The sequence below is a fragment of the Daktulosphaira vitifoliae genome, unplaced genomic scaffold, assembly GCF_025091365.1.
Source record: "Daktulosphaira vitifoliae isolate Bord-2020 unplaced genomic scaffold, ASM2509136v1 Scaffold_3, whole genome shotgun sequence".
In the NCBI taxonomy this organism is placed as follows: domain Eukaryota; kingdom Metazoa; phylum Arthropoda; class Insecta; order Hemiptera; family Phylloxeridae; genus Daktulosphaira; species Daktulosphaira vitifoliae.
The window spans coordinates 14,464,178-14,489,763 of NW_026099574.1; the positions used below are offsets into that span (position 1 = coordinate 14,464,178).

The 25,586-nt window shown below is 26.2% G+C and overlaps 2 protein-coding genes across 2 annotated transcripts in view; one reads left to right on the forward strand and one right to left on the reverse strand.

Annotated features, from left to right (window-relative positions):
• The window catches only part of LOC126900170 (follistatin-related protein 5-like), an 88,363-nt gene that overhangs the window by 21,884 nt on the left and 40,893 nt on the right, over positions 1 to 25,586 (forward strand). The gene's annotated exons all lie outside the window — the stretch shown is intronic.
• On the reverse strand, positions 307 to 2,710 carry LOC126900172 (uncharacterized). Its single transcript, XM_050675657.1, has 4 exons — positions 2,483 to 2,710; positions 1,133 to 1,482; positions 721 to 950; positions 307 to 614 (listed from the first exon to the last, which is right to left on the reverse strand). The coding sequence occupies exons 1-4, from the start codon at positions 2,662 to 2,664 to the stop codon at positions 450 to 452; spliced, it is 927 nt and encodes a 308-aa protein (XP_050531614.1). The 5' UTR covers positions 2,665 to 2,710; the 3' UTR covers positions 307 to 449.

Consider the following 25,586-nt stretch of genomic DNA (forward strand, 5'->3'; position numbering starts at 1 on the left):
TTTTAAAATTCGAGTCCTTTTTATTCTATATTTTATGGTTATAAAATTTACTTAGGTAATTATTTATTTGACATTTTATTTATTATAATAAATAAAATAGTTGAGATAAATTTGTTCATTTTAATCTTTCAACAGCAGTTGTATATATTTAGAACTCAAAGTAATCTAGTATATCGTTAAATAGCCTTTTTATTTGTGAAAACAGAAGGTTTTATGATAGTTTAATATTTTGTGTAATAATGTTTTGTATAATTGTTTAAAAAAATAACAGGAAATTCAATTGTAGTAAGTTTCCGTGTAATAAATATATTTTTTTATTAACATAGTATAAATGAATTGTTGAATACTTAACTGCAAATTTTCTAAAATCATCGAAATCATATCGCCACATTAAAGTAGTACTACTTATTTGAGTTAAATTTACTATAAATACTATTGAACATGAAATCCTAATTTGTAGATTTAATGGAACCATTTGATTTATTGTTCAATATAATCGTTTTTCCACAAATATACCGTATAAGTGGCAAACAGTTTAAGTATTTATTAATGAATTGAGTAAGAATCTTATTAGATTCATCAAGTGAAAATAAATTTATATGATCCGGAGGTGCCTGTAACAAAATGTTATATTGATTATAGACATAAATAAACAATAACAATAATAAACTAATAAAAACATAAAATTTAATATAATGTTTGTCTTTTTGAGGTGATTACCAGTACTGAATGACGAATCATGAGTTCTTCGAAAAATGTATAAACTTCTTTAAAATTCAATTCCTTTAAAGATAAAGCAAAGGAATGAGTAAAAAAATAATTGCCAATTAAAGATGACATTTGTGCATTAGTCATGTATTCATTGTTACAATACATCTTTAGGTCAACGAATAGTTTAAACATAATTTCCTTTTCATCTGACGATTTCATAATACATCCAAAAGCTTCATCTATAAATTATGACTATTTTTTATTTTTGTATATGAATGTATTTTTTTAATCAAGTCATAAAAACCAAAAGGTTCTACTATATGCAGCGTATATGAGTGAGAACATCTTGATTTTCATATTATATGAATATTGTAAATATATGATAGAATATTTTGGTTTTCATACCACGAAATGTCATTACCGAATATTAGTTTAAGATCTTCGTAAGTTACGGCGAAGTTAAGATCATAGCAATGTTGTTTTGTCAAGTACAACCAAGTGGTGATTTTAGGTGTAAACTTTGTGATGGAATTGGTGTAAAATTTTTTTCCTGCTGGTAAGTTACACAATTCGTGAAAGCTATTGCTCCATTTTCTGAGCGTATCGGTGCCTTGAATTTGTATTGTTTGTAAATGAGGCTCTGATACTGATCGGCCGAAACTGGGCTGCACATACTTCCAATATGATAGGAAATCTCCCGTAATTGATTTATCATAATTTTGAAAACGCTCAGTGTTGATTAAGTCAAGCCAATAGCGTTCTATTTGTCGCCTACGAGAAGAATAGGTTTTATCAAAATTGTTTTAAACTAATAGACAAGTATCTCCTTACGAAGGTTTTGTGAGATTCGACCTAATACAATTAGTTTACGGAAGACTGTCGTATTTTAATGTCACACCGATTATTTATACCCTAAGAGTTGGAATTAGTTTCCAACTAACTTTTAAGAATAAAAAAACAAAGTCTGTTGGGAAAATACTCATTCGTGTTAATTGATAAGTGTTTTTGTATTGATATTGGCAGAATTACACGTTTGGATTGAACTGTTTTTAATCATAACGGAAAAGTACGATTTTAACTTAAAATCTGTTTTTTCATTATTTATTTATTTTCATTTAACCTAAGTAAAGTACTTTACACTGTATATTACACTTTGTATGCCGTGAGCGCATAATGATCTCGCTCTTTACACGTTACACTTGGACAGCTTTAATCAAATTAGTAAAGCTTCGAGGTACCGCACTTAATGTTTTCAGAAGATTTTACTTTGACGGTTCGAGTAATGTGATACTACAATGTTCCAAGAAAATAATTGTAATTACAATCTTAAATTACGTTACTTCAGTTTGATACGTTAGTCGTAACTTTTAATAATTAAAATATACTCCATTAAGGAATGTTCCAACTTGAAATTTTCAATTGAATTTTTTTGCTGTGTTTTGAATACACATTTGGACTTTAAAAACTTTTTGAATAGTTTTATTTTTTAATTTTAAAGACTCGGAAAGAAAAAATAATGTGCTCATATATTTATAGAATATTGACCGTAAATAATAATTTTTTTAATATTCAGTCATTGGTCACCAATTTGCATTATCGTTTTACTCGATGATCGAATAGTATTGAATATAATCACTTAATATTTAATTTTAAATATTTTAAATTAAAGCGATTTGAACGAGAAGAATTATTGTAATGTTGGGCACTACGCCTGAGACATTTTATGAATAAATATAGTAGCTCGGAGTTTTAAAGAGAATTAAGTTAATACCTGGAAAATAATTTTTTGTTATGTAAAAATATGCTGTCTTCAAGTTTGTGGAAATTTTGTCGTTGAAATGAATGTGGATCATTATCGAGTTCACTACTTTTGTTGTTACTTTTTACAGCCGAATCTTCGTTAAGAATTTTGATTGCGTCATCTTTTAAATTCTCCTCGTCGTTATTCTTCATAGTCGCTGCAAATTTTAGTTAAATAACAAACGAAATGTCTGTGTGATGGTTTTACTAGAAATAATGAATTTTATTTTGTTGCTATTGTTATTTATATCGGATTTTGTTTGCACTGTTATTATTTTGCTCAGAAACCTGAATAGATAAAACATTTTTTACGACAAAATTCAATTAATATTCCTCTTGTTATGATATATTTTTTTAATAATATGTGTGTATGCACACACGCAATATGGGTCCAGTAGTGTAGGGAGAGATTGAGTGCTGTTAGCGTAATAAAATTCACTCTATGGACCGGTAGTTTTAATTGGTTTCTTGCTGTCAACCTGGATTGGAGTTGGCTTACTGCTGACGGTTTTTGCTCGATGTCATCTCCATTATTAAAGTTCGTGCATGTTTTCGACTGCTTTTAGAATTGAAGAAGGCCAAACGTCATTATAATTATCAGAAAATAGATATACTACACATTCAAACTGTACGATAAATTTCAAATGGAAATTCTTTAGAAAAACGCGCAGAACAAAATACCTATGTATTTATAAGGTTTCCTTTTTTTAAGAACTCAGACCGTAGAAAGCTTTTTAAAATCATTATAATGTAAAATTTAACGAATGTTAACAAAAAAAAATAGCAGCGATTGTTTTTTCTCGTTTTACAGTCAAGGATCTTGAAACGCTCAAAGATTATCATCATTATTTGTAATTAGTTCCGCGGAAGAGTAACTTAGTGAAACTTAAAAAAAAATCTCAGAAATTTTAGAGAAGAGTTCTCTAGTTTTTGCTCGTTTCAACAATTACGGACGAAACATTACTATTTGACTAATAAACTTTAGCGATGCTTGCGGTGCATAATCCGATGTAAGACAAAAAAAAAATATCATTTTAATAATCTGATTCTCTTATACAAATTAATTTTAATTTTTTTCATAGCTTCCAAGCTGTTTGAATGATATTAAAATTTCCAATTGTAGTCAAGTTTTAAAATTCGTCTGCACATGACGATAGCTAAATGGTTCACATTTAGGTAAAAATAAAAACGCGCTTGTCACGTGCTAAAACCAAATCAATCCGCAAAACTCGTTAAGCTGTTGTGTGTTAACGTATGTGTTACGGAACAACTAAAATCCGCTTGTACCGTTTCCTTTGTTTATTATGCCACGTTAATGTGCTTGCAAAAGTTCGGCAATTACTAAGCGTCTAACCATAACTTTTTGAAGAGACAAAACGTGTCCAGGTTTTAGAGATTTAGTGCAATAATTATGACAAGGTTTAAAGCTGCTGCTACAAAGTGACCGAAATATATCACTCAAAAATGTATTATTGCCGTGTACTTTCAAAAAATCAATATTATATCAACTCTAATATTTTTCATAATGTTGAAAGTGCTTCGACGAGAAACTTTATTTTAGAATAACAAAAATGGACATTGAACATTTTTTAATAAATCGATTTTAAAAACTAACTTGATTTTTTACAAAAAAAAATTTAAAATGTTATTCTATAATCTAAAATTTTCATAATTATGGAGAATTAAAATTTTTACTTAAACACGTACCGTTAAAAAATATATGTATTTAAATATTTTGTAAAATTCAAAGAAATAAATATATAGAAAAATTGTGTATAAATTTAATATTATTTCAACTTTGGACCCAATAAATAAAATATGTTATAAAATTTTTAATTTTCTTTCAATAACTTAATGAAAATCTTTTTTATTGACATAGACACATTATTGTTTGGAGAGTATGTAATTATTATTTTTAATCTTTAACATTAAATTTCATTAAATGCATTTTATAAATAATAAATACACAAAGATTTGTCTCGAATTTTCAGAGCTAATGAAAAAGTATTTATTTTCCAGAATGTCTTTTCAGGTAATACGAGTGCAGAAATCAACATCGAAATATTTAACTATTAGAAATATGTTTGATTCTTTATTAAATGTGTCAGACAATAATTATTTAAATAAATTTCATTGAAAAGTGACGATTGTCACGTAGATAGGTGCTTGAACTATATTTCTCCATAATTGACAATATTTACATTATCTGAATTGCACTTGTAAATTAATTAATATTACATAGTTATAAAATTAATAATAAATCCTTTAAATTCTATAATTCTGGTTTTTTTTTTCGTTCATGTTGCATAATATGAGTCACCGTTAAATATAAATAATATAACAATTATTAAATTATATTAAATGTTTATTTTTTAATTTTTTTTTATGATTATAAAATTATGACTTGTACACATTAATAATACTGATATTGTAATGCCTGAATAATAGTGTCTTAAATTGACTTTTGATATTAAAAAATATTATGTCTCAATAATTAGTTCGTCGGTTAGTAACATTATTTTGATAAATTAATGATTCTGAGTATTAGACGAATTTAAGAAGTTTACATGTCTAGACGTTCTATTTACCATATTTATTATGGGAACATTTAATTTCAAATGAGTAATGAAATCTTTAATCATACTCAAACATGATAAAATTATTAAATAAAATTATGATTAGAAACTTATATTAGTTTTTAATTTTTAACAGTGTTATTCTACGTAAAAGAAAAAAATACTTTTATTAAAGGAGCCACTTTCAAAATGAATAGACATTTGAAAAAACGAGAAGCCCAAATTTGTGTTGTTTTATTTAAAATATATTTTTACATCACCAATTATTTTAAATTATAATTTGATTGGATTAAATTCATTTATGTTATGAACTTAACTTGATTTAAGTAAATAAAATTTATATATTTTTTTGATAATCTGTTGAATTAGTAATAAAATTGCGACACTAGAATAAAATTAAATAACTAGTACTAGTAATATTTTATGAATAATTCATAAACTCAATTTAGGAACATTTGCATTTCGCGTGTATATAAATTGTAAACCAATTTCACTTAGAATTCGCGTATACTTATTAATGTAGTAATAGTGAATAATAATTACCCACTACTTAGTTTAATTAATATTTAACTATGTGCCTTAGTTAATGAATAGGATGTGGATTTATATGTATTTGTAATTTTTATTATGTTATACACAACACACCATTAGCCAATACAATTATTTATAAATTAGTATTTAGTGATATGTTATTATTGAGGTTATAGAATTGGATTTTTTAGAGGGGTTGATCCCCTCTAAATCGAATATTATTTCCTATGCTACTATATAGTCCTACGACAAAGTTTCACAAATGGGATTCATCAAAGTGGCTTTAACAAAATTTATAATTCCGTGCTCTAGTAACAAGTATTTTATAAATAAAAGTTTTGTTAATTGTACATTTTTATCTGTAAATCAATTGAATTACTTTTTTTCCCTCAAAATTATTAAGAAAACAATTTTAAGTCTCTAACATAAGATAACTCGTCTAATTATGGAATCATAAGCAAATAGCATATTTAAATGTCGACATACACAAGTGTTTTAAGTTATGTTATCTATGTCATTCAACACAAATTAACATAATTACTCAACTTTGATGGTTAATAGTTACAATTTCAAGTAATGCCAATTGTGTTCACTTATTAAGGGTATTAAGTAACCAAACCAGTTACCTTATTTGAAGAAGTTATTACAAATAAATACTATATATTTCATTAATATGCTCCACAGCAATTTAATTATATTAATGAAATTTACTACATTTTTTATTATTATAGAATTTTCGGAAACAATAATATTATTTTTTAATTTAGATATTTCCTTATTCAGACAAATTTTGCAAATATTTATTTTTGATTCAAGTCGTGTAAAAACTGTTATTTACATTGACAACAGTAAGATTTTATATGTATCTTCATAGAATTATTGAAAAATTGATTTTTCAAACATTTTGGAAAATAAAAACTATTCTTGGTATTGATTTATGTTGAAAAAGACTATGGTCAAATAAAAAAGGTAAAGAGGGATTTACTATACATTGTATTCATAAGCGCAGAATAAACGACAGGCTGAGAGAGTAGATTTATGGACGTGTAATAGATGTGCAAAAAAAGGTCAAATCATGAAGGTAGCAGGAGCAGAGTGGTCTAGTTGTTGATAAGGGAAGAGCGGTACGTTTCACAGTCAACTATTAATCAATCTCATTGTAGACTGACAACTTATCGTTGTGGGTATGGATGGAATTTGCCGCCGTAGGACTATTGGTGCCAGTTTTAACGTAGCTGACAACACTTTTAAAACCACATGAATTATGTTTTTGATTAAAACGCATGTAACGAGTAGCTTTTCATCCATTCTATATTTCATTTTTCATTTCACCCTCATAATTTGTATTGTTCGTTGGAAATTATTTTTATACAGTTTAAATGAAAAAAATTGGAATTCTATGACAAAATAAAAATAAATTTATTTGGTAGTCATAATATTTTGTGGGGACCATTTATTATGGCACTTGAATAATGCTCATCGTGTAAAAACTTGAAATTTATATTATTATTAAAAACATTATAAATTTTTATAGTAAGATTATGCTCTCTCAAACACTTTTGAGACACTGCTAACTAGAGGTTTGCTTAAGAAAGCAAAAAAATATATAATAAAATTAATTAAAAAAAACACGTTAAAAATGATTAAACATGTTAAATAAAAATGATAGATTATTATAATTTATTCAGAATGTTCGGTTATTAAGTAAACAGGTAAACTGTTATAAACAATGTGAACATTAAGTACATTTTGTGTACTTACCTCTGGAAGATTATAACACTCTGTATATAGTATAGATTAATAATAAAAATAAGCATTCTAATTGTATGCATATGTAGATAATTAGTTTTCTAAGTTATACTATTTTTAAACGGTTTTCTTTAGTGTAAATATGTCGTACTCAAAAGTTATTGGAAAGAATGAGATTTTAATTAGCTTTGTATCTATTTTAAGTTAGAAAACTCAAATATATAAATGAAGTAAAGCTATATATTGACTAATAGCTTGCTTTGAAAAAGAAATATACAAAAAATTAAGCTTGAGTCATGAAACTGTCATTTCTTAAAAATAAAATAATAGTTTGTAATAATGTACCAAACACATCATATTTCTAAAAAGAAAATTTGGTCTATTAAAAGTAAATCGAATTTTTACGAAACGTCGATATTTTTAGTTTTGTTTTTATTTTAAAGTTTTGGAAGAATATATTTTCAATCTACGTTTTCATCTTAAGATAAGAATAAATTATTGAGATCTCAATAAATTAAAATTTTTTCGAGAATTTTGCTTAATTGGATAGATAAAAATATTATTTTCTTGTTAAATATTTTGAGTTATTTGACCACTATTTTTCGCTAATGAATACTAAAGAAAAGTAAATTATTGTATAGTTTTGTTTCTACAAAGAAAAAAATATCCGAAATGTATTGTTGTTTACACTTACAATATGTTTATCCCTGGCTTTCGTTGCTTAACACCTTCGACCAAAAAGTCTTCCTCGAGAATAAAATTTACTTTCAATCTATCTTCAGGGAGTTAAAAGTTTAATGTTTATAACGTTTAGGTGTCCCTGCGGGACTATTCCAATAAAATACGAAAACAAACTTTAAAGATACTTCCTGAAAAAAGTGTTGATATTTTAATGCTGAAGTAATTTACCTTAGATGTTACATTTCTAGGTATAAACACACAGAAAATTTTTTAATGAATATTGTTAAAGAAGTATTTGTTCGATAGTATTTTGTTAAACTGTACCAATTTGGATGTCTCTTAAATGTGAAAAAATTTAGAATTAGAATGCATTAAATTTGTGTTATAAAAACTTACTGAAAAACCTTATAGATATTGTTTACAATAACTGAAATTTTACTGAAATAGACTTTTAAAAATATGTTTTCGATTTTAGTTTTAAAAAGGCAATACATACTGAATATGTAATTTATGGTTGATAATTGTTATCAAGTACTTTTTGATCTAACTAAGCAAATTACTAGTGTATAATAACTTTTAAAGCAGTATTTCGGAAGTTAATTATATTTTTAAATGTAAATTAGACGTGAGGCGTGGGTTATTGCATTTTTATCTTTAGACATTTCTCGGCCGCACTCATTCTGGCTAGGCATAAAAAAAGTGTTCATTACATTCAAAATATTGGTTAAAATATTGTTTTGGGCCTGTCATTTTCTTAAGTTAACCTCTACTTAAAAAAAGACTAATTATCTATTTATGTCTGTATATATATATGAAAAAAAGTTGATACCCTTATAAGAGACAAAGGATAGATTTAAAAATTATTTAAATTCATATAAATCAAGGAATAAATATGGTTAAATCATGTCGAAAAAAAAATTCTCAAAATTATTTTATAGATAATAGTAGTCAACGGATAAGTCAATCACTCCGTATTTAATAAGTTTTGTCAACTATTCCATCAAGGTTCATTTATCAAGCTTCGACTCGGTAGACGTATGTAATCCGTTTTAACGTTTTTTTAATAGGATTTTGGACTTTTCAAAAGAAATCAATGCTTTGATTAATTTATAACACAGCCAATATATATATTTACTATTGATCACGTGAGACTAGCTATGTTAGACATCGTTGTTCTAATATTTTGAAATATTCAAACGAAATTAAATTTATATGTTTTATATTTAAAATGTTATATTATCTTTGGTCAATAAATCACAATATCTGTTTGATTATGATGTCATTGGGGTTTAGTAAGATTGGTCGATGTAACAGAAAAAGAAGGGTCGATGGTTGAAGAATAGTGCGTAATATTAAAAATGCGTGAATTTTGTGTGCAAAAAATACTGTTGGCTACCACTTTTTCTTCTTGTCAGTATAGAGATTGCACTATCGTTGGATTATACGGCTCACCGGGCTCGAGACCAATTTGTAAAACGTCCGTTACCGGTAAAACACATTATTCGCAGCGCCTTGTGTGTGGGGCACCGTGTCTCTTCCAGCACATTCTATCGTAAGTATCATCTTAAACAGAGTGCGCATGATCGAATGATAGTATTTATTTTAAGCGTTCTTGTTGAACGGGTCGATTATGTTTTATAGAAAATTGAAAAAACTAAACTATATTGTTACAATTATTTTTAAATATTTATAAAAAATATGTTTTGGTGTGATGATAAAATATTAAATTTTATGCAAAACGCAATATTTTAAATACCGTGAAAACAGGATTTGAATAAAAAGAGGACGTTTTGTTAAAGTTATTTAAAAGAGGTTTGGAACACCAAATCGAGAATGATCGCATCGATAAAATTCATATATATATATACAGGGTGGCCCACCACTCACTGACAACTTAAATAACTTTTGATCCAGTTAATATTTTTAGTTGATTTTTTTTTTAAATAATATTTATACGTTAGGTCTATAGGTATATCTCAATAATTAATTTTTTTACATTTTATTAAAAATATTAATTATTTTAAAATTTTAAATAAAATGTAAAAAAAAAATCTAAGATAGCTATTTTGTAGAGTAGAATTTAAGAAAAATTTTAGTAAAAAAATATCTTATTAATATTCAGTAGTAAATATTCTGTAGCGTTTTGAAGTTTGTGAAAATTTGAATTTTCATGTACTATTTTACGGTATTAAACATTGAAATACGTATTGAGAAAAGGACAGAAGAAAACGATATATTTTCAATATACTTTTGAATGAGAGTGATAAGTAATAATTGCCTTATCTAATTTCTTATCATGGTATTAATGCCATGTTTGTAATGTATACACACTATCATCATATGTATACACAGTAATCATGAAAAGATAGCGTTTTCTTCTGTCCTTTTCTCAATACGTATTTCAATGTTTAATACCGTAAAATAGTACATGAAAATTCAAATTTTCACAAACTTCAAAACGCTACAGAATATTTACTACTGAATATTAATAAGATATTTTTTTACTAAAATTTTTCTTAAATTCTACTCTACAAAATAGCTATCTTAGATTTTTTTTTTACATTTTATTTAAAATTTAAAAATAAATAATATTTTTAATAAAATGTAAAAAAATTAATTATTGAGATATAGCTATAGATCTAACGTCTAACTAATATTTAAAAAAGAAATCAGCTGAAAATATTAACTGGATCAAAAGTTATTTAAGTTGTCAGTGAGTGGTGGGCCACTCTGTATATATATATATATATATATATATATATGAATTTAACTATATATATTATATAGTTGGAGACGTCGCAAAAAATTGACATTTAACTGATAAATACATTTGCACTTGTTTATAACAGGCTAAACGAAATATAAACTGGATAGATATTGAAACATCTTATTTAAAATCAAGTTGTTAGTTATTGTAAAGTTCTAAAATCAATAAAATTGATTTAGATGTATTTTTCATATTTTACTGTTATCTTAATTCGAATATTATTTAAATTTTATTCCATGTATGATAGAGTAGATGAACGATACGGACTTAACATAGTATTTTACTTGTCCATTAAATACTTATATCAGTTAGTTTTTTCATTGGTAAATAAGTAGAATATGTAAGCCAAATATTATGTTATGCGTAAATTACCTTGACGCATATCCGCTAGAGCAAATACACAAAATTTTATTTGTTATTTATTTTTATTTTTTACCTTCGATGAAATTTTTGTCAAATGCCCGCCTGTTTTATCTACATTACCCAGATGCCAGTTTCATTAGCATATATATTTATATTCACGTACAAAAAGCTTAACCATTTGGGTTTATAATTTATTAGAATACAATCTGAATTTTTTTTTCTTTTAGTAAGAGTAATTTTCTTTACATATACTATTGAAATAAAAATGATATTTTACTTTATTTTTTATCGAACAATCAATACCAGTGAACAAATATTGTATAGTATATTATAAATCTAGTAAATTTTCCTCTATTATACTTTTTAATTGTGAAGTGAATAAATCGTTTGATGATTGAAATAACACAATAACCATTTAGAGGTGCCTGTAATTAAAAACATTATTATGTCGAGCATTAGCATGATCCGTTAGATTTTTTTCAAGGGTGTAAAATGTTTTTTTTATAAAATAGTTTTGAAGAGTAATACGAAAATCAAATGAAATTAGTCCAGTTCATTTTGAACTATAGGTTACACAATAAAAAAAAACCTTTTAAATAACAACGATATACATTATTTGAGTACAAGTTAAAATTACTTTCAAAGTAAGGAAACTATTTTCTTTTTCAAGTTAATTAAATTTATTTCGAAAATAACGAATTGTGAAAAAGTTAGTTGACACGAATTACTGATTTTTAATAAAATATTACTGTAATTAATTGGCATTCGTTGTTTTTATAACTATAGAGTATTTTTACAAACATCATAGGATTTTTATTTAAATTGATAATAATTTTATCAAAAAAGTAATTTTTTGTTTTTATAAGCTTATATACTTTTTTGAATAAATTATTTAGGTTAATAATTCATTTATCTTTGTTTAGCTAAATGATAATAGTGTTTTTAAATTTTTGATGTGAATACTCAATATTTACTTTATTTTTGTAACTTTAGCATAAAACTTTGTTTAACTTGAATAGTATTTAATGAAATATTAATTATTAGTAATGCTTTGGTGTGTTTACAGTTCTGTTTGATTATTTATGAGAATATTTCCAGCAAAGATTGACTAACTCAAAAATAATTGAATTAATAGCTGCCTTAACTGAATTATACTAATAATAATAAGTTCGCGTCAATTAGATTTTTTTATCATCATTGTTCAAATTGTGATCAGTTTTATAATTAAAAGGTCATTAGGAAATAATATTGCGCGCTATTAAAGGGTTCGGAGAGATTAATTTTGGAGTACTTCTTATGTGATCTGTCAACATTCATAAAAAAGAAAGTAGCGATTTAAATATTTCTATAACTAAAATATTAATTAAATATAATTTAAAATGATTAAAAGAAAAGTTGTTTACCATTTTGCTTAAGTTAATCTGTGATAATATAGTTTTTAATGAATAAGTCTTGTTTATTAATTAAAATTTATAATCTAAATAAATGCTTGATTTTTCTGTTTCAGGTAATTATGATAAACATTTCCTTCTAGTCTGGCAGTTTAAGTTTGTAATAAACTTTATTTTGGAGATACGATGTCACGTAGGCATAAGTTTGTGTATACAAAACAAGTATTAAGTAGATTTGTTGAATATTATTCTTGAATATTAAATTAGAGATATCAAATAAGTCATGTGTACACAGCTAAGGGTAAACATCATTGATAGTAAAACTATATACTTATGTAGTAGAGATTACAGTGTATTATTTCATTATTGAAACAAAAATCACTTTGTTTACATACTTTTTTTAAGATATTAAGACTGACATAGTTTAATTAAAAATGAAGTTTTGAAATTTTTTCAACATTAAGTTTAAGTATAATAATTAAAAATTTTATATTTATTCATAATACTTCCATCAAAAACATAGAAATATATATTTTTTTTATAGTTAATATTACACAAAATTATCTGAATTTATGTTGCTTTAATGGGAGTTGTATAAGAAATTTCAATTGCACAAATAATATTTAAATATTGTATACACTTTTATTTGTTATACATTTCAATGGAATATTTTCGTTTTTAATTTTGGGTAATTTTTTAAATTTTATATCAATACAAATTCAAAAAGAGTGAAAATGTAATAAATGATAATAGTAACGTTGCAGTCATCTTGATGGGCAGCATTCCGCGAACTAATGTACTTATTCAAAATACAATATAGATTTTAGGTAATGTTGTCAACAAGTTATAGTGAAATGAAATTTTGAACATTATTGATATTTGGTTCCTGTTGAACTTATTATAAAAAAAAATGGAAAGTTGAATTATATTGATTGTAAATTGTATACTATAAAAGTTATATAATTGAATTTATTTTATTTGATTTTTTTATCAGTTATTTTCTGTTACTTTGTCACCAACAGACATAACAGAAATTACGCGTAAAGACGTTTTTTTATTAACTTCATTGTTCTCAAACAAATCTTTACTTAAATTTTATAGTGTCTCGAGGCGAGTAATGCTAAAACGTAAAACTGTAAGAATTTTTCTATGTATGTTGCTTTTTACTGATATACCATATGATGACATTCGGTCAAAAGTTTTTTTAACTAACAGTTTCTTATAAGATCAGAAAAGTTTCTTAAACGTCTTTATTTGTACAGTATACCACTGTATATTTTATAAAAAACGCATGTTGGTTTGAAAATCTTTAAAAGCAAGGAACGTTTCCTATAGAATTTACTTTGTATATAGTTTTATGTATTTGTCTGGATGGTGAAAAATAACTAGAGTTGTTCACTTAATAAAAATAAATCGTAGTCAGTTAACTAATATTACGAAGCATTTCTTAGAGACAATCTCTGCAAGTATGTTTTGTCGGATATTTGACCATGAACACCATGAATGTATTTTTTGTGAGTTATGTGTTCAATCAGTATTATTCGTAATACAAATCCTTTAAAGTAAAAATTATTATTTCAAATTTATTAATAATCAGTCGTTTGCTTGTGACACATTCGGATTTAAGTGTTTCATCAGACTTATCGTTTACAGTATATATTTTAGATATACTTTTTAACTCGAAGTCTTTTGCAATCTTTATCGATTCACATAAACCGATTTTTAAAACTCAAGTTCACTATATGTTCACACATGATTTTTGTAATTTGTTCTAGTTTTTTTTTTTAATTTTTATCCGTAGTGCTATAATCAGTATATTTTTTAATGGAAAAATTAAATGAAATGAACAATTAAAAAACTGCGAAAGATTTCACTTTAAAATTATACTTTAGATAGTTCAAAAGACGGGCGTATAATTTAAGCAAATCATTGAAATTATCAAAGAATCCTGGAGTTCGCAAATAAAATGACAAATTAAAACTATTAGAATCTTGAAACTTTAACACTAATATTATTAGGAAAAATGATTTTTATAGTTAACCTTGTAAAGCGTGCAATTTGTATTCAATGAGGTGATAATAACTATTGTTATTATTTGTTGACTTTGCTAAAATTCAATTAGTAAATAATGCTCGGCATAATTCATTTAAAATTAATTATGCGTGAACAAGGAAGTACACATGTTGGTAAATTTTCATTAAATTTGTTTATACAAACTAGTACGTCTCGACTGACAGCATCGAATAACGACTAAATTGACCGTCAACCACTTCGCCCCTCTTTGTCTTATCTTAACAACGACACTTCATTCAATTATGTGTGTTGATAATAATACAGTAAATATTGAACGTGTCGAGAAAAATGACTGAAAGATGAGATTGAACATTTGAATCTACGTAATGGTACGATGGAATAGTATTAAAATGCTGGAAAAATATGTTTCATAAGCGGCTCTCTTGACTTTTAAGTGTGTTTTCTGTAATATTATTCTGAGTTTAAACGTTTGGTCTAGTAAAATAGAAGAAAATGCGTTACAGGTGTATTTTATTGCGTAAGAAAATACAAATTCTCACGGTACTACAGTAATACTGAGCTTACCATAAGTTATTATCCTTGTTAAATGTTCAAAACAATATAGGAATTTAGCATGGTCTCATAGTTTTCTATGTCTGCGTATATTAATTTGAAATTATACTGTTTAGAATAATGTTTTATTTGCTTTAAAAGTACGTCTGTTTTGTTTTGTTTAATATTACGGTATTTAAAAACGGCATATTGAGTTAAAATAAAATAATTGAGTCATTTAAGAAATGTACGATTAGAGCTGTAAGTGTATGCTAAGTGTGGTAAACGAAGTTCAAGAGCTAATTAATATCTTTTATACATCTGTAAATCAAAATTATTGATACGAGGAGTAAATTAATTCAGTAGTGATAATATATATGATAAAAATTTACAATTAAATTATGAATTTTTCAAATCATTTTTTATGTTCTAAAATATTTTATGGTTTACATTTTGATATTGCACACTTTAAACTTTAATACTATAGAACAAGTTAATATTTAGCTTCTTTTTATTGTATTTCAGGAGTATTTGACAAAGTATAGTATTCGTATAAAATGTTTATAGTAAAATATGTTTTATGAAATAAAATTTTTTATTCTAACATTTTACTTGAAGTTTTTCATATCGATATACGGTTGTCTTTTATGTACTCTGATTTGTTAATAATCAGCGAACTGTTATCGTTTTGACTTGTGTCATTTTGAATTTTCAGCAGCACAACTGTGTAACGGTATTTACAGAATTCTTAACAGCCATCCTTCGAAATGACGCTCTATTGTGTTCACCCTCTTTTTGAGTTTGAGTAAACATTTCTATAAACAGCATTATAAAGTTCGCGTGGTGTTTGACTCTCGGCCCAATGAATATTTACCGTATTTTATAGTTAAAACTTTTTAAATTTGAGTTAGGCTATCGATTTAGTTATAAATATCGTAGGCTTATCTTTCTAGAAGTCTTTTTTGATAAAACACTAGACAATATACTGTTATAGTAGTGTGTGTTTAACAGAGTATTCTTGAACAAGCCATGTATTAAATATCAAAACTTTGCGAAAATTCTAAATATAAACAATAGAACTTACAAAATAAAGTTAAACTGAAAGCATTTGTCGATTCATAATGGTTCGTCGATAGAGTAGTTTTAACAATTACATTTTTGAAACTTATTAATAACCGAAACTATATCAGCTACTACAATCGAAATAATCCTATTGGTTTTATTTTTTGCTATTAATTAGTTTTAAAAGCCTAACGAGTAAATCTATTTTATGATTTAATTTCATATATAAAAAATAAGTTGTTTAAATAAATTATAAGGGTTATTTTTGTTAAGTTATTTTCTTTATAATTTGTTGTCTCTGTGGCCAGCAAATGTTGAATCATGGTTATTTTAGTAAAAGTTTAACTATCATAAATGATTTCCGATTAAAATACTGTAGAACTGATAAAAAATTAATTAAGTTTAAGTTTCTACGCCAATTGAATATTTTGTTCACTCTTCGGGCTCCGGTCAACCGCTAAGTTCTTAACAATATATCTACTTCCAAGTCAAAGAGTTTTAAGTGTGTGTTGTTGGTTTGGGCTGACTTTAGTTAAATTTAATTAAAACTGCTATCGCTTCGCACTTATTCGAAAACCGCGTATAACTCTGCAAAAATAAAAGGTATACTTTATAAGTTTTTTAAAGTCAGTAACGTTAACGTTTAGCCAGTATAAAATTATTTTTGCCTTGTTTGTCTATAAATTCGTATCTCTTCTTAGTTGTAAAATAGAGTAAAGGGACATTTTATCCGATTGTTGTACAAATTAGAAGGAATTTTTAGGTGTGCGAATTTTATGTGTGTAGCAATCATTCATAAGTATTAAACACTTCAACAAATATAAGAAAATTTGAGTTTCTGGATGTGAATGTATTTTACATGACATACTAAACCTTCGCGAATGTAAATAATATTCAATGTTTTATACAAAAGAAAGGAAATAATACGAGTGTAAGGTCGATGAACGACTGATGTACTCTATATGAATTGAAAATGGGGTGTTTGACAAGAGATACAAATGCACGAAGAGAACAAAATTTAATATTGTATTATGAACTAACGCTAAAAGTTTTGTTAACCTATTGTGGCATTTAATTTCATTAAACAGATTACATATATGCTCGGGTGGTATATAGTTTGAAATGTGATTTCTTCATCTTGTGGTTTGTTGAATACAGTATTAAGCAAATTTTATTATATTAGTGATGCTTCATTATTATCAATGAGATACTTCTTGGAGATAAAATCTTTAATGAGCAAATATTGTTTGGCTTGGGAATTTTAAAATTGAAAAACGTTATAGAGCAAAATTTAATTTGACATCCTATGAAATACGCAGATTGATTAGACAGCCATTATAATAAAATTATTATTTACTTATGTTGTTTTAGCGTTGGTTGTTATTAATCAGTGTTTGGGGAATTATGCTACATAGAAATTATGCAGGCTGCTGCACCGGATGTCTAAAGCTAATTTGATAAGACAAAATTCTCATTACTCCTTAGTTTGTGTAATATTTTATTAAACCAAATTGGATTTATTTACAGGACCCAGAAATAGATCCAGTTTTAATAAATAATCATAAAGGTTTTCCAAAAATTTCATAAAGATCAGATTTCAACGTTACTAAAATTGTATTATATTATTTTGTACAACACAAATTATATTTGCTTCTAATAATTTACTAAATTTGTTTAAAAATAAACAATTCAAACATGTTTTTTAATGGGATATTTCCTGTATTATAATTTTAACTAAAATTATTTTAGGATTAGTTTATTCCGTATATAAAAAGTTGACAGTATTGTACCTTAACAGAAACATTATAATTCTTTGTGTCGGTGTTGCATTTTTATAATGGAACTTTGATTAAATAACTTTTAAAAATTCCTCAGTATTTCTTATTAATATAAACAATAATTTAATCAATCATTACTCCTTATAATATATATATTATTTCTTTGTGATATTACGAATTTTTTTTATGATTTTTTTCTAATCAAACTGTCAGGATTTTTTCTGATTTAAGATTATAGGTATTATAATTTATTAAAACCGAAAAGGAAAACTTCATAAATATGGATTATGAGAAAACCTTAAAGGGAAGAAGTGTACCACACAAAGAATAAAAAAAGACATCAAATATTATATCGGGTTTTCGTTGAATGAAAAGGCAAAAATACCTACTCTCAGACAAATAACTATGTGTTTCAAATCTTATGTGCAATGCGAAAAATATGTCAGAAAATCGTTCTCTTATTGTATAAATATTTCAAAATATTTTGCTACATAATCTAAGCGTATTTAAAAATTAAGAAGCGAATTAATTGAAACATCAGGATTTAAACTTTTTTTGGAGATAATTCCAAAACTATTTTTTTGCTATTTATTTCAATGAAATATCAACTTATAAAAAAATCGGTATCGCTTAGTTGGTGTATTCGCACTGAAAATAGTCGTGTTATAATAATATATTTTAGACACAAGCAGCGGTTTTCTAGAGGAATTTGCTTGAATTATTAAATACCTGTTTTTGTAGTAAACAATGGCTGTGCACACCTTTTCATCTTCATGGCGCTAATAATTTACACGTTACGAGCTGCTGACGATTTACCGCTGTGTTGTCCTTGCAACCTCTTACGGTTTGGGTATACACACAACAATCGAACACCGAAGCACAAAACAGCTCGTAATTAAAAGGTTCTTTGTGGCGTTGGTGGTGAGAAGGGTATGGTTTAGTCATTGTCCGCGATAAGTGAGCCGATTAAGCTCGTGAGATGCGTCAGCCGACTTGTTATTTATTAACCGTTGGGCGATGTGACTTGCAAGTGAAACGATTGAATTCACTTGGATATAATAAATAATAGACGATTACTTTTGGTCATATCGATATTTTTGTGTTTGATTTGTCTCTGTCACTCTATTAAATCCAAACATGATTCTGCCTATTTTGACTAGAAATCAATAAAACGGTTTAGTTTCGTGCTGGACAGGTACGGTTACCTATTCAAAAATAGGACATTTGGGTCACATGCCCCGTCCATTATTTACTGGAATTGATTCGTAGAATCTGTCAAGTAACATTCGGTAAATCAAATTAAATTTATCACACTTTGTAAATGATAAAAATCAATATTATAAATGAAATTTGTCTAAACCAACGAACAATTGAGTCCAGTTAGTTCTTTTTGTCAAATAAAATGTTTGTTTTATACAAAATTATCTTTTTGAAATTCTTACTAGTTATTAAAATAATTTTTAATGAATAATTGAATCAAGTACATGAGGGAAAGCTGGCGACGACTTTGGATGGCGTCAGTCTTTGTGCCCCACCGTCTCGATATCGATTGTCATATATTCTCAAAACTTGTCACTCCATTCTACAAACTACTCTTAAAAATAATAACGATAATAAAAGATAATTGTCGAGCTATAATAATACAATGTATTGATGATAGCTATAAATAAAAAATATTAAATAATAAGTTTCAAATAAAATTTTTTTTTAGTCGCAATTATAATATATTAATAAATATACTGGTATATATTTGTTAATTAGTCAAAATATTATTATTATTTACATTGAAAGACAACATGCGTATTTTTATGTATAATATATAGGAGAATAATATGTTACTATACATACAGGTTATAATTTTTACGAATCAATTAAACCTGATAATTCACGTGTTTAATTGGGTAAACGTCAAGATTATACAGTTTTATTAAAAAATAAATAAATACATGATTATTATAAGCGAATTGCTTGTTGGAGTAACATCAAATAAAAAATCGGTACATGATTCAGTGAGCAATAAAAATCTTATTAAAACATACTATTATAGTACGTATAATATATTGACATATATTTTATTTTACTGCTACATTGATTAAAAGTTTGACTATAATACAAACCTTGTTCATAAATCTATTGTGAAATAACCCTTGAAGTTTCATGATTGCTGTTGTGTGGTCGCAATTGCATTACAAATATAAAATATCTTTAACAATTCACTTTAATAAAATCGATAAAAATTCTGAGCTGTCAAATAATAAAAAATAATTGAAAAGGTTACTGATAATCTTTAGTATTGCCATTCAACGAATTTCAAACCAAATGAAAATGTTGTGTTTTAAACATAAATATATTGTTATCCGAAAGCTTTTTAAATGTATTTATACAAAAAATTAACAAGGAAAATCGAAATAAAGGAGCTTGACAGCTCATTCGATGCCATTGGTTGGGCATTGTTATTTCGTGAACGACAACAGTTTTAGTTTTTACGAGCGTTATAGAAATAAATACTGAAATTGTTACGAGTTTTTCATGGAACTCCGAATCCAGTAATTGTGTTTGTGTAGACAAATGTATTTATTCGATGCCGTCGTTGTTTGCTCATAAATTCCATTTTTTAAAAGAAATTTATTTTTAAAAGAAATAGAAGGTAATAGTAATAACAATAGTCATATCTACTGAGTGGTAAAGTAAGAGACACTAAACAATTACTACTATTAGATGGGGACCCTAAGGGTTTCTTATGTTATACAAACATATATAATAATCATTCACCGTATCGTATTATTTATATTTAATAAATTCCATCAAATATAAATGTTAATATATGACTGGTCCTATAAATCAATAGACGAAACAATTAGTTTGATACAGTTATTATTGTCGTTTTACCATTCCGTATATTATATATTGTTTAAATAATATTTTTTTTTAGTTCTATGGTAATACAGTTGATAATAAATTAAATAATTTCATATACCAATACTTATAGTAACATTATATTTTTTAATTATATTGCTATTGTTGTTTGTTCTCTAAAACTAATTGTCTACAGTTCAACATAATAGTTTTGCCGATATATTCACGAGTTAAATGAATAATTATAGCTAAAGAACTCATTTGTGTGATATTATTTTTTTATTTTACAAATGGATATATGTAATATTAAATAAAATTTGATATGTTTGTAAAAGTATTAATCATTTTTTGATTAATGTGTTGACCCATCTTTGTCATAAATTTGTTGAATTTATGACGAAGATGGGTCAACACCAGAATTTATGTCCAATACAATTCCAGATGTATAGTTTAAGATGCATAAATTTTATCACGGAGTATTGGATAGGCAAAACAGGTACATTTGTACATTGGAATTTCCTTGTGGTGTGTTTCTTGTGTAACGCTATTACTTATTCGTTGTTCGGATATACTTGAAAAATATCTTGCAGTATATATTCCTCATTCTACTGACAACTCAATAAAATTTTTTTTAATTTTGTATTAAGAATAAAAAACAATTTTTACTTAAATAATAACATTGTTACTTGATTTCGTGGTATTGGTACACACAATTATGATAGAATACTACGAATGTTTTTGAAATTGGTTTTGCTTAAAATCGATCGTACTATGTTAGAATATACGAAATAAGATTATTAAGTGTCTTGTCAAAAATATCTTGCAGTATATATTGTAGATACATTCAATGATCTACATGTGTAATTTGTTTTTTATTAACCGTAATTTTTTAAAATCTAATCAACAGCACAATGTATCACAGGTTCGTAGTTATACGTGAAAATTAAAAAAATAACCATGTCTTGTTTAAATTGTTGAATACGTAGTTTTTAATCAGAACAATATTTTATAGGTATGCCTATATTTATTAAAAATGAAAATCGAAAGTGTGAAAAGAATATGTTTTGTATATAAACGTATTTTTTAAAAGTTTTTGTAAGAATACAATATGTTTGTTTTAAAACGCTCTTATAATGTTCTTGGAATGCGATGCTATAAAAATATATGTCTCCGTGTTGTCCTTACTCTATTGTTTGAATAAACACTCATTGTGTGCATTCGTTTGAAATTTTTACGACACATTTACAAAATGTTCAATATACAGTGAGATTTTATACTGTACTAAATACAAAAAATAAAAATAACATTTTTAAATATAAATTTTAATTCTATATTACTAGTTAAAATGACTAGTTATTGTTTTATAAAATATATCAAATTTATTAACATTTTGTTATACATTTCATCAAAGTTGTATTATACTGCATAGTGCAATTAATTGGAATGAAAAAATAATTTTTATACTGAGTGGCCCACCACTCGCTGACAACTTAAATAACTTTTGATCCAGTTAATATTTTTAGCTGATTTTTTTTTTAAATAATAGTTAGGTCCATTGCTATATCTCAATAATTAAATTTTTTACATTTTATTAAAAATATTAATTATTTTTAAATTTTAAATAAAATGTAAAAAATTTAATTATTGAGATATAGCTATGGACCTAACGTATAACTATTATTTAAAAAAAAAATCAACTAAAAATATTAACTAGATCAAAAGTTATTTAAGTTGTCAGTGAGTGGTGGGCCACTCTGTATATAATAATACAAAAAATTTCTTTATCATAACTCACTTAAGTTGTTTCTCAAGTTAAGAGTGGATTATGATAAAGAAAATCATCCTGCATATATTACTCAAGTGTCCATAAACATTTTTTGATAGACATACAATATTACTTATTCATAGATTAATGGGGAGAAAAATTGTCTAACTCTATGTTTTTAATTATGTTCGACATGTTCCCAAAATATTTATTTATTTTTGTTAATTTATTTTACTGCTAATTATACTATGATTGAATTATTGCTATGGAAATTTTATCTCATTATTATCTACCGATGAAATAATATTCTACTATTCTGGTTTATCTCTTCTTACTGTCGTTGCCATGTAATAGTAGAGTGGTATTTAATTCGCAAATTACTTTTCAAGTGCTCGCTCCGGTAAAAAAAGCATAAAAAAGACAACGAAAAAGAGATATTGTGTAAAAAAAAAATATCTACCACCATCACTGCTTTGAATTACATTACAGCGCACCGGCACAACGCGTGACGCCGCCGCACGCAGAACGATAAAAACTCTCCATTTTATTCTGTTATTTTATTTTTTGCATAGGAATAATTAGATTCTGGTTTCCTTCTGACTGTCAGAAGTTTAAAAATTATACGCTACGGTCTGGCCGATGCGCCTCAGAAGTTTTGCTTTGCCCCTAATATTATACTAACACAGCTATAGAGTTAGACGGCCCTTACCATCGCTTGGAACTCATATAAATTCAACAGTTTTGGACAAATTTTGCACTAACTTTAATCTTTGTTTAACAAAGCTATAGAATTTTTCCGACAGAGTTTACTGGAAATGTTCACAAGTTATTTGTTATTTTTCATAGCATAAGATAAAACTAACACGATCGGAACGGTATAAAAACAATTCAACATAAAACTATTATCTGTACAATACGAGTATTCATTTAAGTAAATTTAAAGTAAAGTTGGTCAAATATTTGCGTGTATAATTTATTTTATAGCGTTACATATGCTCATTATCTAATATTAAAACAAAATATTTATTTAAAAAATAAGCTGAAAAATGGATTAAATGAAGACATTATTGATACTCAAACTTTAGCCATGTTAAGAATAGGACGACTTAAGAGAAGAGTTAAGGATGACGTTTTTTGTGATTGTATGCAGAAATGTATCTCAGCAAACCCTAATGGTACATGTCGAGGACAAAACTTGATGAACTGATAAATTGAAGTCATTAGCTGATGGGTAACGAAGATAGTAATTAATTGCTACGCAATTTTGTTAGTTAGTCTTGCATGAAAACTTACACAGGAAGTCGTCAGATCTTCCATTAATACTCACGAGGATTTTGGCATGGAAAAATTAGTTACTGAAGTAATTTTATATCATAAATATCGATTATGTAATATTACATTGTCTTGTTGGTTAATTTAATTTTTACGTTCTTTTGATAAAATAAAATAAATATATTAATGGAATGCGGCATTAACAACTGATATTTCCTAGGAGAAATTTTCAAGTATATAGATTTTTAAACTGGTGTTATTTTCTCTGACGACAGTATTTGATTTATCGCTTAGAAACGCTTAGACACTGCGGGGACTATCGTTATTAACGAATGGCTTTTAGTTTTTAATGACAGGCCCAATAGTACAGTGTAATAAACTGCACACGATTGAAAGAGTTTATACATTTTTCAGTTGAGATTTTATCATTGATGTCACCAGTTAAGTTGTTGGATGTTAATAACGTTATGAAAGTTCAGCTCGTTAAACGAGATTGAACAACGATCAATGTCGCAGACTGTAACATGATCAAAATAAAAATAAATTAAATGAATCCACTTTACCATTTTACCAGCAAGATAATAAATGTAGTTTAACAGAAGTCGAGGATATGTTAGACGTGAAGCCAATGGCATCTACAAAGGGGTGCAACAAAGATTACATGCGAATAAGACAAAAGTCTATCTCAGGGGAAATCGGGGTAGAAAGAGTGCCAATTTGAACCTTAATGGCCGTTTGGCGATAACAGTATTTTCATCGCCCACAGTGAATGGGTTATGTTTACAGTAGCTATATGATTATATTACATTGCGTTGTATTTACACCACTTGCATTTACAACTTCAATAAAGCATATTGGAGCTCGTAAAGGTTATAAAAACTCAAATACGAACAAGTCGCTATATTTGCATCTATAATTAAGACTTCATCTAATATTTGTGTTAATTTATTTATTTATTCTATTTAATTAGAACTCAAATCTACATTATAATTTGAAAATAACACCTTATTATAAATACAGTAATAAATAAAGCACGTGGTTGGATTTTTCATATAGTTATATTTAACATATATATTACAGTAAACAATGTATTCTATATTATTTATTATTCACATTTAAGGTGACATTACTATATTTATGTACTCAATTGAACGTCGAGTTTATGTTGCCAAGCCCTCTGTGTTAAGTATAATTATAATATTTATAGCAGTAAATTATTATGGAGATTAATAATACGGCGTCAATTGGGGGAAAAGTAGAGTGTGAACTATAATATTGTTCAATATTATCTAGCAAGGAATAATGATAATAGTAATCATCATTAATATGTGGGTTTTATGAATATCTACGGAGCATGAATTTCCTTAATGACGACTATTTTAATAAGCTTTTTTACTTAATGATATGAATTTCGATTATGCGTTAATGAAAATTTCAGAAAATATTTCTTTATATTTTAACCCCAATTATTCAAGAGACACAAAAGCGTTTTTTTCTTCTCAAATGAATTATGTTTATTTTTTATTCTCAGTTATATGTTACAGAAAATACTTATTAGTGACGTTTATTGACTAAATTTTTTAACATATATTTCTCAAATGAGTTATGTATTTAGGAAAAATAAAAATAGAAATTATTCTTATTTTTAATATTCAAAAGTAAACCTTACCTCATAATACCATTGAGTAATTATTGGTAAAGGTGTGTTTATTTTTGTAC

Bases quoted from the DNA above. Each gene is read 5' to 3' on its own strand.
- LOC126900172 (XM_050675657.1), bottom strand. From the start codon at position 2,664: ATGAAGAATAACGACGAGGAGAATTTAAAAGATGACGCAATCAAAATT. The intron at 951-1,132 runs GTAATGACATTT...CATAATTTATAG, and splicing joins AGATCTTAAACTAATATTCG to ATGAAGCTTTTGGATGTATT. The intron at 615-720 runs GTAATCACCTCA...ATTTTGTTACAG, and splicing joins TGATTCGTCATTCAGTACTG to GCACCTCCGGATCATATAAA.